We start from the raw sequence: 13,632 nt of genomic DNA on the forward strand, positions 1-13,632 counted from the left end.
TAGTGGGGCCTAGTGGGGTCGGGGAAGGAAGGTGTCCTTCACGCTCTTTTGGGTGACAGGAAGTAGAGGCTCCTGTTTGTCATCCGGAAGCAATACAAATGACAGCGTCGGTGAGTGAGAAGTGGGGAACGACACCACTGAGGGTTCCACATTCCAAAAAAAATAGCCAGTTTTCCCTCTGGCGTAAGGCTGACGGGATACAGGAGGCCTGGTTTGGGGGCGTTGTTAGTTCAGTGCTCGAATCAAATGGGAATCATATGATTATCGTGGAGCTTCAGGTATCCCTGAGAGAACATCCTCTGAACAACACTGAAGTACCTGGTCAAGAACACCAATGAACTAGTAATCATTTATTGTAAGTCACTTATACTGCACACATTATGAATGGCAAAATTACACTGTTAAACACCTGCTGGATGAAGAACTTCATTGTGACAATTTCTTGCTGGCATCACTTCTTTTTCAAACATTTTAAATTAAACTCTAAATTCCCACATCTTTTCTGCAAAGATCTATCTTAGAAGTGCTCCAGCATCTTTCTTTTGCTCTAACAACTAACACAAAGGGCACACGGCTCCATTAATTCAACATGCTCTTTACAAGGCAACTTAACACACAACATTTTTTTTTTGCCCAGAAGCTACATAATGATCACTTTATGTTTCGCTGCAAAATCAATGAAGGCTGCATGCAGGGGAAACATTAGTAGACACTGAGTTCTAGATAACTCAGTTATTAAGATCTGATGGCCTAGTGTGGAAAATTAATATGCTTATTTAGCAGGAGTAGCTAACGTACATGCATCAGTGGCTGCGATCAATTAGAATATAAATTAGGTGTCTAAACATTTAAGTGAGAGCTTAATTTGAGTATAATTTTATGTCTGGCACATCTCAGTTATACACCTTTAAAATGATAATAGCGGAGAGAACAAAATCAAACACCTAAACAGGCACTGATTTATAGGGTCAGCTGGCCATAATCGGGACACAAAACTAGCCGGGCAGTGAACAGATCTCTTTGGAAGCAAAGACCGTGGGGCATTAACAAGCTGTAAACAGGGCAAGAAAATAAGAGAGCCATTTCCTGTATTGTCATTTTTGAAAGTTTTCAATTGTCTTATTTAAAGAACAACAACAAACACACACGCACAGTAATTACAAAACAGAAACTTTCTTTTGTTACTTAGACCCTCTCTTTTGTCTTCTACCCGGCCTCTCTGCTCCTTCAGATAATGTGTTTAAAAACAGTGCTGCTTTAACTGGTAGAAAAGAAAGCAAATGCTCTGCTGAATCACACGGAAAGAATATTAAATTCCTGTATCCTGTGAGGGTTAACAACATGTACAAGCACATGACCATGTATGTGTGCTTGATGTATTGCAGCTACAGCGATTAAATCACATGTTCACACTCTAATGATAAATCATAGTTACAGTGATGCTAAATACTTTTTCATTTGATAGTTATATCTTGACATTATTTTGAGACAAACGAAAAGTTCCCAAACCACATAGATTCCGTTCCCTCCCCAGCCTCTACGCCCTCCCACATTCAATGAACAAGAGAACTATAGGAATATAAGCCACGAACTAAGGTGTCAGTGGCAGACATGTTGGATGCCAGTTCCAGGTTCAAGTGCTGCCATCTCCAGTCCTGGCTTTCCGGGCCTTGATCATCGGCTTGGTTGCCCGTTTGCGGTCAGTGGCCAGTCCCAGCCAGCACATGAGGTCAATGAACCAAGTGGTTGGGTTGAAATTTAAGCCGAATTCGCTTGCAGAGTAGTCAAAGGGAAAGGTGTGGTGGTAATTGTGGAAGCCTTCACCTGGAAGACAAAGTGGGCATTGAAATAACCCATACTCACCTCTCTGCACAGATTTATTCCCCCGCCCCTCACTTATTGAGAGTCTACCATGTGCAAGATACTATGTCAGACTCTGTGGGCAGCAGAAGACTTGATGTCTGACCTTAGGAAGAATTTACTTAGTTGGCTAGACTAAATCTGAACAGAAAAAAAAAAGTTATCAGTGCAGAGTCACAAGATTAATTTGCCTGTATGAACTACTACCATGATTTTGGAGTTGTCCTTAGTAAGCTCAATGCTAAATGATTGATAGCAGATCCTCCTTTTGATGGGGGCAAATAGCCTCTGTGGGCTGGAGTGATTAAAGGAAGGCTCGTTGGAAGAGCTTAGAAGACCCAGATGAGCACTGTTCAGATAGGTAAGTAAACTGAGGAGCCGGATTTTACATGTCCCAAATCTGCCCACCTCTCCGGGTGAACAGCTTTTCCTCCCTTACCTGTGTTTTTTTTTTTTTTTTAAAATTAAGGTGTTTTTAGGAGGGATCTCAGGGCTTCCTTCATTTGACTTTTTTGTGTGTGTATGAGACATATAACTAATTTTATTTTTTCCAAACATCATTTAATCAATTGTCCCTGATAACCTTTTTTTACATTTATTTTTTAAATTTGCATCCAAGTTAGTTAGCATATGGTGCAACAATGATTTCAGGAGTAGAGTCCTTAAGCCCCTTACCCATTTAGCCCATCCCCCCTCCCACAGCCCCTCCAGTAACCCTCTATTCTCTATATTTAAGAGCGTCTTATGCTTTTGTTCCCCTCTCTGTTTTTATGTTATTTTTGCTTCCCTTCCCTTAGGTTCATCTGTTTTGTATCTTAATCATTTGACTTTTTAAAACAGCTTTATTGAGATATAATTCATCATATAATTCATCCATCTGAAGTACAATTTAATGGCTTTTAGTATTTTCACCGAGTTGGGCATCCATCACCATGATGAACTGTGTAACACTTTCATTACCCAGAAGGAAGCCGCACACTCCTGAGCTGTCATCCCCCAGCCATCCCCCCATCCCTCCAGCCCTACTTTCTTTCTCTGTCATGGTTAATTCTATGTGTCAGTCTGACTGGCTGAGGCATGCCTGGATTAAAAATTTCTGTGTGGTGTGTCCATGGGGGTGTTTCTGGATGAGATGAGCATTTGAATCAGTGACCTCGGTAAAGCAGATTACCTTCCCCAGTGGGGGTGGCCATCACTGAATCCGTTAAAGGCCTGAATTCTGGAGGAAGGGGAATTTGTCCTTTTTTTTCCTGATTCACTCACTGAACTGAATCTATCGCATCTTCCCTTGCCCTCAGACTGGGATTTATATCATCTGCTCCCGTGGTTCCCAGGCCTTTGGACTCAGATTTAATCATATCACTAGCTTTCCTGAGTCTCCAGCTTGCAGACAGCAGATTGTGGGATTTCTCAGCTCCCGTAATCATGTGAGCCAGCTCCTTATATCTCTCTCCCCTTCCCTCTCCCTCTCCCCTCCTACTTCCCCTATACATATACACATATGTATATAAGTGTGTATACATACATACACACACACAGGAAACTGGGGGCTATCTATTTATGTCCTACAAATATATATCTATTTATATTTATATAGATATTGTACTGTTTCCATATATATAGAGAGAGACTTAATATGAGAAACACATAATATATATTACAATATATATAAAAACTGTATAGTGTATGTATAACATATACATACACATACATACATGTACTGATTCTGTTTTTCTGGACAACCCTAATATAAATCTCTGTAGATTTGCCCATTCCAAACATTTAATATAAACAAAATCATACAATATGTAGCCTTTTGTGACTGGCTTCTTTCACTTAGCATCATGTTTTCAAGGTTGTAGCAGATATCAGTACTTCATTAATTTTTATTGCCAGATAGTATTCCATTGTATGGATGTAACATATTGTATTTAATTGACAGACTATTGGATTATTTCTGTTTTTTGGCTATTAAGAGTAATGTTGCTATGGATATTCATATACAAGTTTTGTGTGGACATATATTTTTATATTTTTATTTCTCTTTGTGTATAAATCTGGGAGTGAAGTTGTTGGATCATATGATACTATTTTTAACCATCTGAGGAACTTCCAGATTCCTCCTTCACTTCTTAAGGAGACCCTGGTCATCATGTAGTTCTTCTCTTGACCATAGTTGAAGGATCCTGCTCTGTAATAAATACATAAGGTGGATGGATCTGTGGTTTGCAGTTTTCTTTTTTATTATTATTTTTATTTTTTGTTTATTCTTTTTTGTGAGAGTGAGAGAGAGAGAGAGAGAGAGAGAGACAGAGCACGAGCAGGGGAGGGGCAGAGAGAGAGGGAGACAGAATCCGAAGCAGGCTCCAGGCTCTGGGCCATCAGCACAGAGCCCTATGCGGGGCTTGAACTCACAAACCATGAGATCATGACCTGACCTGAAGTTGGACTCCCAACCTAGTCACCCAGGTGCCCCTGCAGTTTTCTTTTTTAATTTAGGTCTTCTTTACCCTGCCCCTTCCACCCTTACAATTTTTAGTGTTTTTCCTGCACTAGAGTTTAGTAGAGAGGAGTTTCCCCTGCTATTTTCAGGAGCAGACACTGTTCTGAGAACCTTGTGTGTACTTCCCATCTATCACACAGTTCAGTGTAATGGGAGCCTTTCTAGGACGTTAATGAAGAAGACTGACTAGGAGCCCAGTGTTGACCTGGGTAGACTTAAAACTAATACCCAGCTCTTCAGGGCCAGAGCCATGGTCACATTCTTTGGGTTTTCTGGCCCACCGTTCCCACATAAGAGGGCAACAGTCCATCTTGTCCCCTTCCTGTCTGCTCTCAGGGTCAACACTGGATGTGGCCCCCCTCACTGCAGTCTTGGAAGGGTGAGGAGGAGAAAGCAGAAGTATCAGAAACTCCTTCCAAGACACTTTTCCTTCTGCTTAGCCAGTGTTCCCATAGTTAAATTTGGGTGCTTTCCACCTCATATTGCAGTTGTCAACACGACAACACGAGATCCCTGGGTCTTACTAAGCATGTGAGCCTAACAATGTGGTGGCAGAAACTCCTTGCTAGGTGATGCAGAGGCCACTGCTACTTAGCCACAGGGTCTTCTTCTCCTGGGGTCGATCTTGATGCTCAAGGCTTAGCTTATCAAGAAGCCCGAGTTACTTCTAGAAAGCTACAGCTAACGTTTATTTCTTACTTAATGTGTCCCAGCCACAGTGCTGAGTGCTTTAACGGGTATTAATGCCTATAAACCTCACATCTCTGAGCTAGTTGATATGATTCTCCCCATTTTAAAAATGAGGATGTAAATGTACAGAGGGGACAAGTAACTTCCAAAAACCATAAAGCTAGTCATAAGCTAAGCACTTATTTCATGCTAAGCACTGCTGCAGAGACTACGTATTAGCTCATCTAGCCCTCCAGTGACCCCAGGAGCAGGTGAATGCTACTACTATCTTCACTTTACAGATGAAGACATAAGGTGCGGAGAAGCCAGGGAACTTTCCCAGGGAGTAAGTGGAGGAACCAAGACTCAGCCAAACTTATCAGAATACAGAGGCCTCACTCTGAACCACTTTGTGGCGCTGTGAAATGCCACACTCTTGTTTCTTCCCATCTCTCTGTCTGAAGGCCTTTTGTATTACAGTCAGTAATGATCAGACAGCTGAAGGGTCAGGGCAGTTTGAGAGAAAAACCAGCTGCTACTCCCCGTTTAAAAAAATTTCCATGGTAAAAATAAATAGCTCCTAATTATTGATCATTTGCTATATGACAGACATTTTACTAAGCAGTTTACATATAGTATCTTACTTAATCTTCACAACATCCCTGTGAAGTAAGCATCACTATTCCCATTTCACAGATAAAAAAACTCTCTAAATCAGAGAGATTAGGTGACTTGTCCAAGAGCCAGGATTTTAATACCAAAGTCCAACTTCATCCCACCTGACTCCTTTCCATTGCCTCTCTTTACAGATTCTAGAAAACCTTTGGGAAGTTAAGAAAATCTGAGCTGCCATTCTCCCCACTGGCTCTCACACCCCTACTCACCAATGGCACCCAGGGTGACAAGTGGGTTCTGCCGAGGGCTGATGTGCTTGTCATAGGGCCGGTTTCCATACATGTGGGCGGCACTGTTGACCAGCCAGCTGATGTTGAGTGAGATGGTATAGCGGAGGATGGAGGCCAAGAAGTAGGAGTTCCACAGACTCTCTTCCCAGGCCCACCAGGGTACCAGTGTGGGGATCACAAAGCACATGAGCACCACGGTGATCTTATAGTACCTGGAAGGCAGGACATTATGCTATCATCGGGCACCTGTTGATGGTGGCAGGAATGAGATGAACAAGCCACAGGAAAAGCCAAGATTGTGCCAGTCAGTTCCTTCAACTCTTTCTGTAGAAGAAGTACACTGTTGTGTGTTGCTCTGAACAGGGCGCACAAACCCATATACCTACAAGGCAATCCAGGTAACCCACATTTGAGAATTAGGATGGGCAGAATGCTATGGGAAGTGGTAGGGCCTGTAGCGTACCTCAGAGGAATTTCAACATAAAACAATCCATGTTGTGCTGGTGAAACGCATGTATCTCGGAGCTTTCACAGGTCACCAGTTTGACAGCTCCTAGCTACTTCTTTGACCAATCAACTTGGTAATCAGATTTTCCTAAATGACTTTAAGAAATATGTATTACTTTGAATAATTTCCAGACACATGATTCTGTACTAACTTAGCTTGAGTAACCCTTGCTCAAAAATGTTCTCTGTTCATTGGTGATTACAATCTAAGCCAGCATAAAAAATAAGCAATAAGTATAGGAACAAGCATGGCCACACAAAAAGTAATCTTTAAAAAGAAACCATCAATAGTTTGATTTCCAGACCTGTGCATACCGGAAATATTTACTGAGCACTTGCCATGAGTACTGGTAATACAAAGATAAATTTGACACAGTCCCCATCCTAGGCTTCAGTCAGGTTACCCCCAGCCCTCTAGCCATGTGAACCAGCTCTATGCAGGCACAGGAAAGGGACTGTGATATGAGTTCATAGTTCTGTCATCCCTGGCCTCACACTGGCTAAACAAGCTTCCAGAAGGTCTCTGTTAAGGTGTGTATGTATGAAACGGGAGGTGGGCACAGTGTGAGGGAATGACATTCAGGAGGTAGAAGACTTGAACTTGAGTCTAGATCTGAATGTTGAGCAAGCCTTTTTTTTTTTCTTTTTAATTCTTTCACTCTCCTCTTGTGCACAGTTACATGGTTCCACAAAGAGTAGAGCATGAGGCAAAAGCTTGCATGTGGACAGTCTTTTTTGAGAAGAGTGAGACAGGGAAGGAGGGAATGCCTAGTCAGGGGTGCCCATGTTTTGGACACCTGAACTTGGACCTTGATGGGACAGATTTTACCTCAGAGTTATTCTCTCAAGGAATGAAATAAAGGGCTATTCTCCCATTGGTTCCAACTCCCTCCTAGTCAAGGGATGTCACATGGGATATTAGCTCCCTCACACTTCCATGTCCGCTCGGGTCAGGATGGTTGAATGCATTTCTGGAAGCATTTCAAGTGGCAGGGGCAAAGCAACCAGGCAGGAATTAACAAATAAGCAATCCAGCTGAGCAAGGCGCTGTTGGGTTACACCTGGGCCAGCAGGTGGCCGCTGCAACAGCTGGAGTGAAAAGATGGGCAGAGAGTAGGAGGTGGGGCACAAGAGGAGTCCAACACAGATAGGAATGATAATGTTTCTAGGGGTTCTTATGAGGATCTAATAACTAATGTATACTACGTGCATATTATATGTCACAGCTATTCCAAGACCTTTCCACGTACTGACTCATTTACTTCTAATAAAAACTCTAGGAGGAAGCGAGAGCATTATTATCTCCATTCTACAGAGCAAGAGAATGATTATGCAGCTCGGCCAAGATCATAAGACTAAGAAGCGGTAGGACCAAGATTCAGATCCAGGCAGAAACACTTCAGAGACTATCGTGCTATTCTGATTTTGCAAATGAAATCAGGTGTGTAAGTGTGTTTTGCACACTGCTAGCTGCACGTGTGGTTCCCATAAAGTCTGCTTTTCTTGGGCAACATGTTAACCCATCAGCACCCATTTTCAAGTCACTGGGATCCAAGATGGCTGCATTTTAGGGGAAAGAGGATACTTAGGAGGTCAGATGAGTGGGCTATGGCTGGAGGGGCAAAGACAACAGACAATGAAAGGACTGGTGGTCTTAGATGAGGCTCCCCGGAGTCACATGCAGAAGGATTTGGGAGATGCTCTTGAGAGATACTTGTAAGGAAGGGAGGAAGGCGGCTTGGGCTGAGGCAGCTCATCCACAATGAGTTTCAGTATATCCAACAGAGAGCTCTAAAAGATGACCCTATAGAGTTGTCCCAAATGGAAAGGTGAACCCACATCATCCAGCCTTTGGCTTCAGGGTGCAGGGCAGTTCCATCTGGGCAAGAGCAATTCCCAGAGAGGACAGGAGCTGAGAGATGGGAACGTCAGCTGAAGAGGGGTCTGGGTGAAGCACGCAGATACTGGTGGTCAGCATGTGGAGGGATGGGGGGGCGCATTTTTATGCTGTAAAGCATTATAGAACGGTAAACTCCCCATTCTGCCATTTCCTAGCTGTGTTACCTTGAGTAAGTCATTTAATTGCACTGAGCCCCAGGTTTCTTCTCTGAAATGTGATATTAACAAATTTATTGAGTTCCTACTATGTACCAGGTACTGTCCCAGTACTAGAAATATAAAGTGAACAAATCAGACAAAAATTCCTGCCCTTGGGGAGCAAGGGTATTCTGGTAGGAAGATTTGATAAATATATATATTATGCATATACCATATAAAAATTTACACATATGTATATTCTGGTAGAGAGGAAAGCTAATAAACAATAGAAATAAACAATATATAGAGCATGTTAGTCATAAATACTAAGATAAAAATAAAGCAGAGGAGATTATGAAGTCAAGGGCAAGTGCTGAAATTTAAAATAGGGTGTTGTGGGGCGCCTGGGTGGCTTAGTCGGTTAAGCGTCCGACTTTCGCTTAGGTCATGATCTCACGGTTCGTGGGTTCGAGCCCCGCGTTGGGCTCTGTGCTGACTGCTGGCCCAGAGCCTGGAGCCTGTTTCAGAGTCTGTGACTCCCTCTCTCTCTGACCCTCCCCTGCTCACGCTGTCTCTCTCTCTCTCTCTCTCTCCTAGAAATAAATAAAACATTAAAAAAATTAAAAAAAAATAGGGTGTTGAGGGATTTAGTGACATTATAGCTTTTGAGTAAAGACATGAAACAAGTGAGAAGTTAGCCATGTGGCTAAATGGAGCAGAAAATTCCAGGCAGAGGAAACCCCAAGTACAAGGCCCTGCAGCAGGAGTGTCCCTGGCACATTCAGGGACCAGCAGGAGAGGCGGGGCTGAAGCAGGTGAACAAAGGGGAGAACGTAGAAAATAAGAGGACAATGGTAGGTTGAGTCACAGAAAGTGTGGTAGGTCACTAAAAGGCTTTCAGCCTTTACTGAGTGAGATGGAGCCTTAGGCAGGTTTGGATCAAAGGAGTGGGCGATCGGACTTACAGGTTAGCAGGGTCACCCCAAGTGCTGTGTTGAGAATGGACTGTAAGGGGAGGGGCACAAGCAGGGAGAGTAATTAGGAGGCTGCTACCAAATCTGGGCAGGAGACATCGGCTTGGACCAGGACAGGGGTGGCAGGTGTGAAAATGAGTCAAATTCTGGATATGTTTTGAAAATAGAGTGAAAGGACTTGTTATCCAATTGGATGCTGGGGAGAAAGGAGTCAAGGATGATACTAAGGATGGAGATGTCACTAGCCAATAGAGGGAAGTATGGAGGGGGTGCTGGTTTTAAGCAGCATATAAGAAACTTAGACATGTCAGGTGGGAAATGCCCACTACACATTCAAGGGGCAATGCCAGGTAGGCAGCTTGATGTTTAGGTCTGATGATCAGAGGTGCTCTAGAGAGAGCTTTGACAGGAACTGAAATTTGGAACTCATTAGCATATTAATGTATGACACTCACATACATACATTTTTTTTCATCTGAGTTCCACAATAATCCTATAAGATTATCTATCTATCTATCTATCTATCTATCATCTATTATTTATTTATTTTTAAATTTTATTTAAATCCAAATTATTAACATATAGTGTAGTATTGGTTTCAGGACCAGAACCCAGTGATTCATCACATATGTGTAACACCCAGTGCTCATTCCCAACAAGTGCAGTCCTTATTGCCCATCACCCATTTAGCCCATCTCCCCACCAACACCATCCCTGTGAGGTACTTACTATAGCCTCACTTTGTAGGACCTTTCTGGAGCTCCAGAGAGGTCATGGGGCTTCCTCAAGGCAATACTGGTTGTAGAAAGCATAGGCAACCTGCTACTTACTTGGCTTACCAAGAACAGACACAGGGGGATGGGTAAACTTACCCAGAAGTAAACCAGGCCAGAGTGTGGGATCTGGCCATTGCCTTAAGAGTTGCATATATCTGGGGGAGCCTGGGTAGCTCAGTACGTTGAGTGTCTGACTTCTGCTCAGGTCATGATCTCACAGTTTGTGGGTTCGAGGCCTGCATCGGGCTCTGTGCTGACAGCTCAGAGCCTGGAGCCTGCCTCAGATTCTGTGTCTCCCCCTCTCTCTGCCCCTCCCATGCTCATGTTCTATCTCTCTCTGTTTCTCAATAATAAATAAATGTTAACAAAAAAAAAAAAAAAAAAAAAAGAGTTGCACATATCTGAATAAAACTACTACATTGCCGCTGGACTGAAATTCTTTCCATTCCTCAGGTACCACCTTCTCTCTGTGCTGTGTCAATGACACTCTTGGCCTGGCTTACTTGATGTTTCCAAATATCAGTGTAAACATCACTTCCTCTGGGGGGATTTCCTCGGTCCACCAGAGCAGGCAGGGTGCCCCTATCCAGTGTTACTGCTGTATATTGTACTTCTCAGCTTCATACTCGCTGGTGTAGTAGTAGCCTCACCCATTAGGTCAGTGGTCTCAGCCCTGACTGTACATTTGAATCAACTGAGTGAACATCTAAAAATGACTGATGGGAACCCACCGCAGACCAACTCAATCGAATCAGAATTTCTGTTCTGGGCACTGATAGTTTTAAAACCTCTCCACTGCAGACAGACTTTGATGATAGCCTCCCATTAATCCATCCCCAGCCTTTCTTTCTTGTTAGAATGTCCTGATTGTGTTCAGATATCTAACTGTTCTCCCTGCAGCCATGTCCTTCAGGGAATGTGGACTCTACCCAGAATGTGGGTCTTGATTGGTTTGAAGCAATCAATGGTGATCTCATACACTTTCCCAATAATTAATTTGGAAACTGGCCATAGTGGTCAATAAGATATGAGGGGGAAATGGGCATAATTTTTTTAAACGGGAATAACAAAAGTTGGCAAAGATGTAGAGAAACTAGAATCTTTATGCATTGCTGGTAGGAATGCAAAATGGCGCAGCTGCTATAGAAAACAGTTTCTCTAAAGGTTAAATATCAAATTATCATATGACCCAGTGATTCAACTCCTAGGTATATGTTCAGAAGAATGCAAGGCAGGGATTTCAACATATATTTGTAGACCAGTGTTCATAGAAGTGTTATCCAGAGTAGCCAAAAGGTGGAAACAGGCCAAGTTTCCATTAATAGATGAGTGGATAAACAAAATGTTACATATATATATACACACACACACATACATGATGGAATATTATTCCACCATAAAAAGTAACAAAGTTTTTATATATGCTATAACATGCATGGATGGATGGACCTTGGAAATATGGTTAGGGAAATAAACTAGACAGAGGACAACTATTATTATAATTCTACTTATATGAGGTACCTAGAATAGGCAAATTCATGAAGACAGAAAGTAGAGTAGCTGTTCCTAGGAGCTGGAGGGAAGGGGACAGAGAAAGGAAGTCCCTGTTTCATGGGTCTAGAGTTTTTGTTGGGAATGATGAAAAAGTTTCGGGTACAGATATAGCTGATGGTTATACAACATTGTGAATGCCCTTAATGCCACAGAATTGTACACTTATGGTTAAAACAATGAATACTATATTACCACAATAAAAAAGAGCTAGATGAGAGAATGTTTTCTTGATCACAGAAAGAATACATGGGAAGAGATGGCTTCCCTCTTGTCACAGTGATGCCAGGACCTACTACGGCCATCTGTGACCATGAACAAGGACTAGGAACAAGACTGAAAAACAAAGTGGACCCCTTAGGCTGACAGAGCAGAAAGATGGAAAGGTTCCTGGAAGGAGCCACTGAACTGACCAACCCCAGAGCGGCTTTATCCCCAGTGCCTTATTCTGGGACAAGCCAGCTGCACTGGGACCTTCTGTGGAGTAGCTGAACGCATTCTAGTATCTGTAGTGGACGCTGTGGTGCCACCTGTGGAGAGTCGCTGGCAGTGCTGCCTCTGCTGGAGAGAGCCACTCTCTTAACCCTGTGCAGTGACTACCTACATAAGGGGAGTCGTCCACTGTCTGGTCCCACTGTCTCACCGCTCAATGACTCTAAGTGTCACCCCAACTTCAGAGCCCACTGTGAGGCTGGCGGGGGCCTTCGTTGGAACCAATCAGGGCCCAGCTTCTTCCTTTGCCCAGTCCTGTTTCTATCACTTCTTCCACAGGGGTTGACCCCAAAGACTCCCTCCAGTACACTTCTTACGACATAATATCCACCTCAGACCCGGCTTCTAGGGTAACCTGTCCTGCAACGTAGATACAGCTGGGCCAGCAGAGTCCGGCAAAAGGCCACCCCCCAGAGCCCAGCACAGGGGCTTGCACATAAGCAAACACCCCTGGTATTTGTGGGACAATTAAGTAAATGATTTCTTTGGTTAATAAATTATGAGGTCTCAGCTTCTCAGGAACATAAAAACGCTACAGTGCCCCGGTAGGGCACAAAGCAAGAGATACAAAATGCCGAGTTTTTCAAAAAACAACGCAAACCACACAATAAATGTGCAGGCTGCTTTGGGGTTCTTCATGAGATGCTTATCTCAATCACAGGATTGTGAATATGAAGCTGGCAACCTGGTTAAAGACATTTGTGCTCATCCAGGCCCCAAACCCCAGCTTCCAACAAGTTTCACTGTGAGGCGTCGCGGCTCCAGTTTAACAGAATGATTTCTGAGCATAAGCTTCTAGGTCATGCTCTGAGCTGCCAAATGGCAAAACATTGGCAATATTTAAGATAACAGCCACTCTAACAGGTTTGGTCTTGATTTAGAATGTGGGTGGTTTCCCCTCTGTCTTCCTGTGAACACTCAGACCCTGAGATAGAAGAAGACTCCTACTATCATCAAGGGAGAACAAGATGATGGGTAAGGACTAGAGAGAAGGGTTGGTGTGAATCCAAGAATGACCCAAGGAAGAGTCGTTCTCTTCTACAGATTTAGAACCAGAGAACCTCAGGTTTGAGTGCAAAACATAAAAGCCAAAGTACTCAAGCTCCCTCTACAAGCAGCTCTGGAGCACCTTTCTATCACGTTAAAGTGACAGCTTAGGGGCACCTGGGTGTTTCAGTCGGTTAAGCGTCCAACTCTTGGTTTCGGCTCAGGTCACGATCTCGCTGTTGTGAGTTCGAGCCCTGAGTCCGGCTCTGTGCTGACAGCATAGAGTCTGCTTGGGATTCTCTCTCTCCCTCCTTCTCTGCCCCTCCCCTGTGCACTCTGTTTCTCTTTCAAAATAAAGAAATAAGCTTAAA

At 43.3% G+C, this 13,632-nt stretch overlaps 1 protein-coding gene across 1 annotated transcript in view; it reads right to left on the reverse strand.

Annotated features, from left to right (window-relative positions):
• Positions 1–335: 335 nt before the first annotated feature.
• Positions 336–13,632, reverse strand: part of SCD5 (stearoyl-CoA desaturase 5) — a 150,852-nt gene continuing 137,555 nt past the window's right edge. Inside the window, exons 4-5 of the mRNA XM_077774794.1 lie at positions 5,917–6,149; positions 336–1,824 (exon numbers count right to left, since the gene is read on the reverse strand). Coding sequence (XP_077630920.1) covers positions 1,634–1,824; positions 5,917–6,149 — 424 coding nt within the window. The 3' untranslated portion in view covers positions 336–1,633. The remainder of the gene's footprint in view (positions 1,825–5,916; positions 6,150–13,632) is intronic.

This window comes from Crocuta crocuta, unplaced genomic scaffold (genome assembly GCF_008692635.1).
Source record: "Crocuta crocuta isolate KB4526 unplaced genomic scaffold, BGI_CrCroc_1.0 scaffold237, whole genome shotgun sequence".
Taxonomy (NCBI): Eukaryota; Metazoa; Chordata; class Mammalia; order Carnivora; family Hyaenidae; genus Crocuta; species Crocuta crocuta.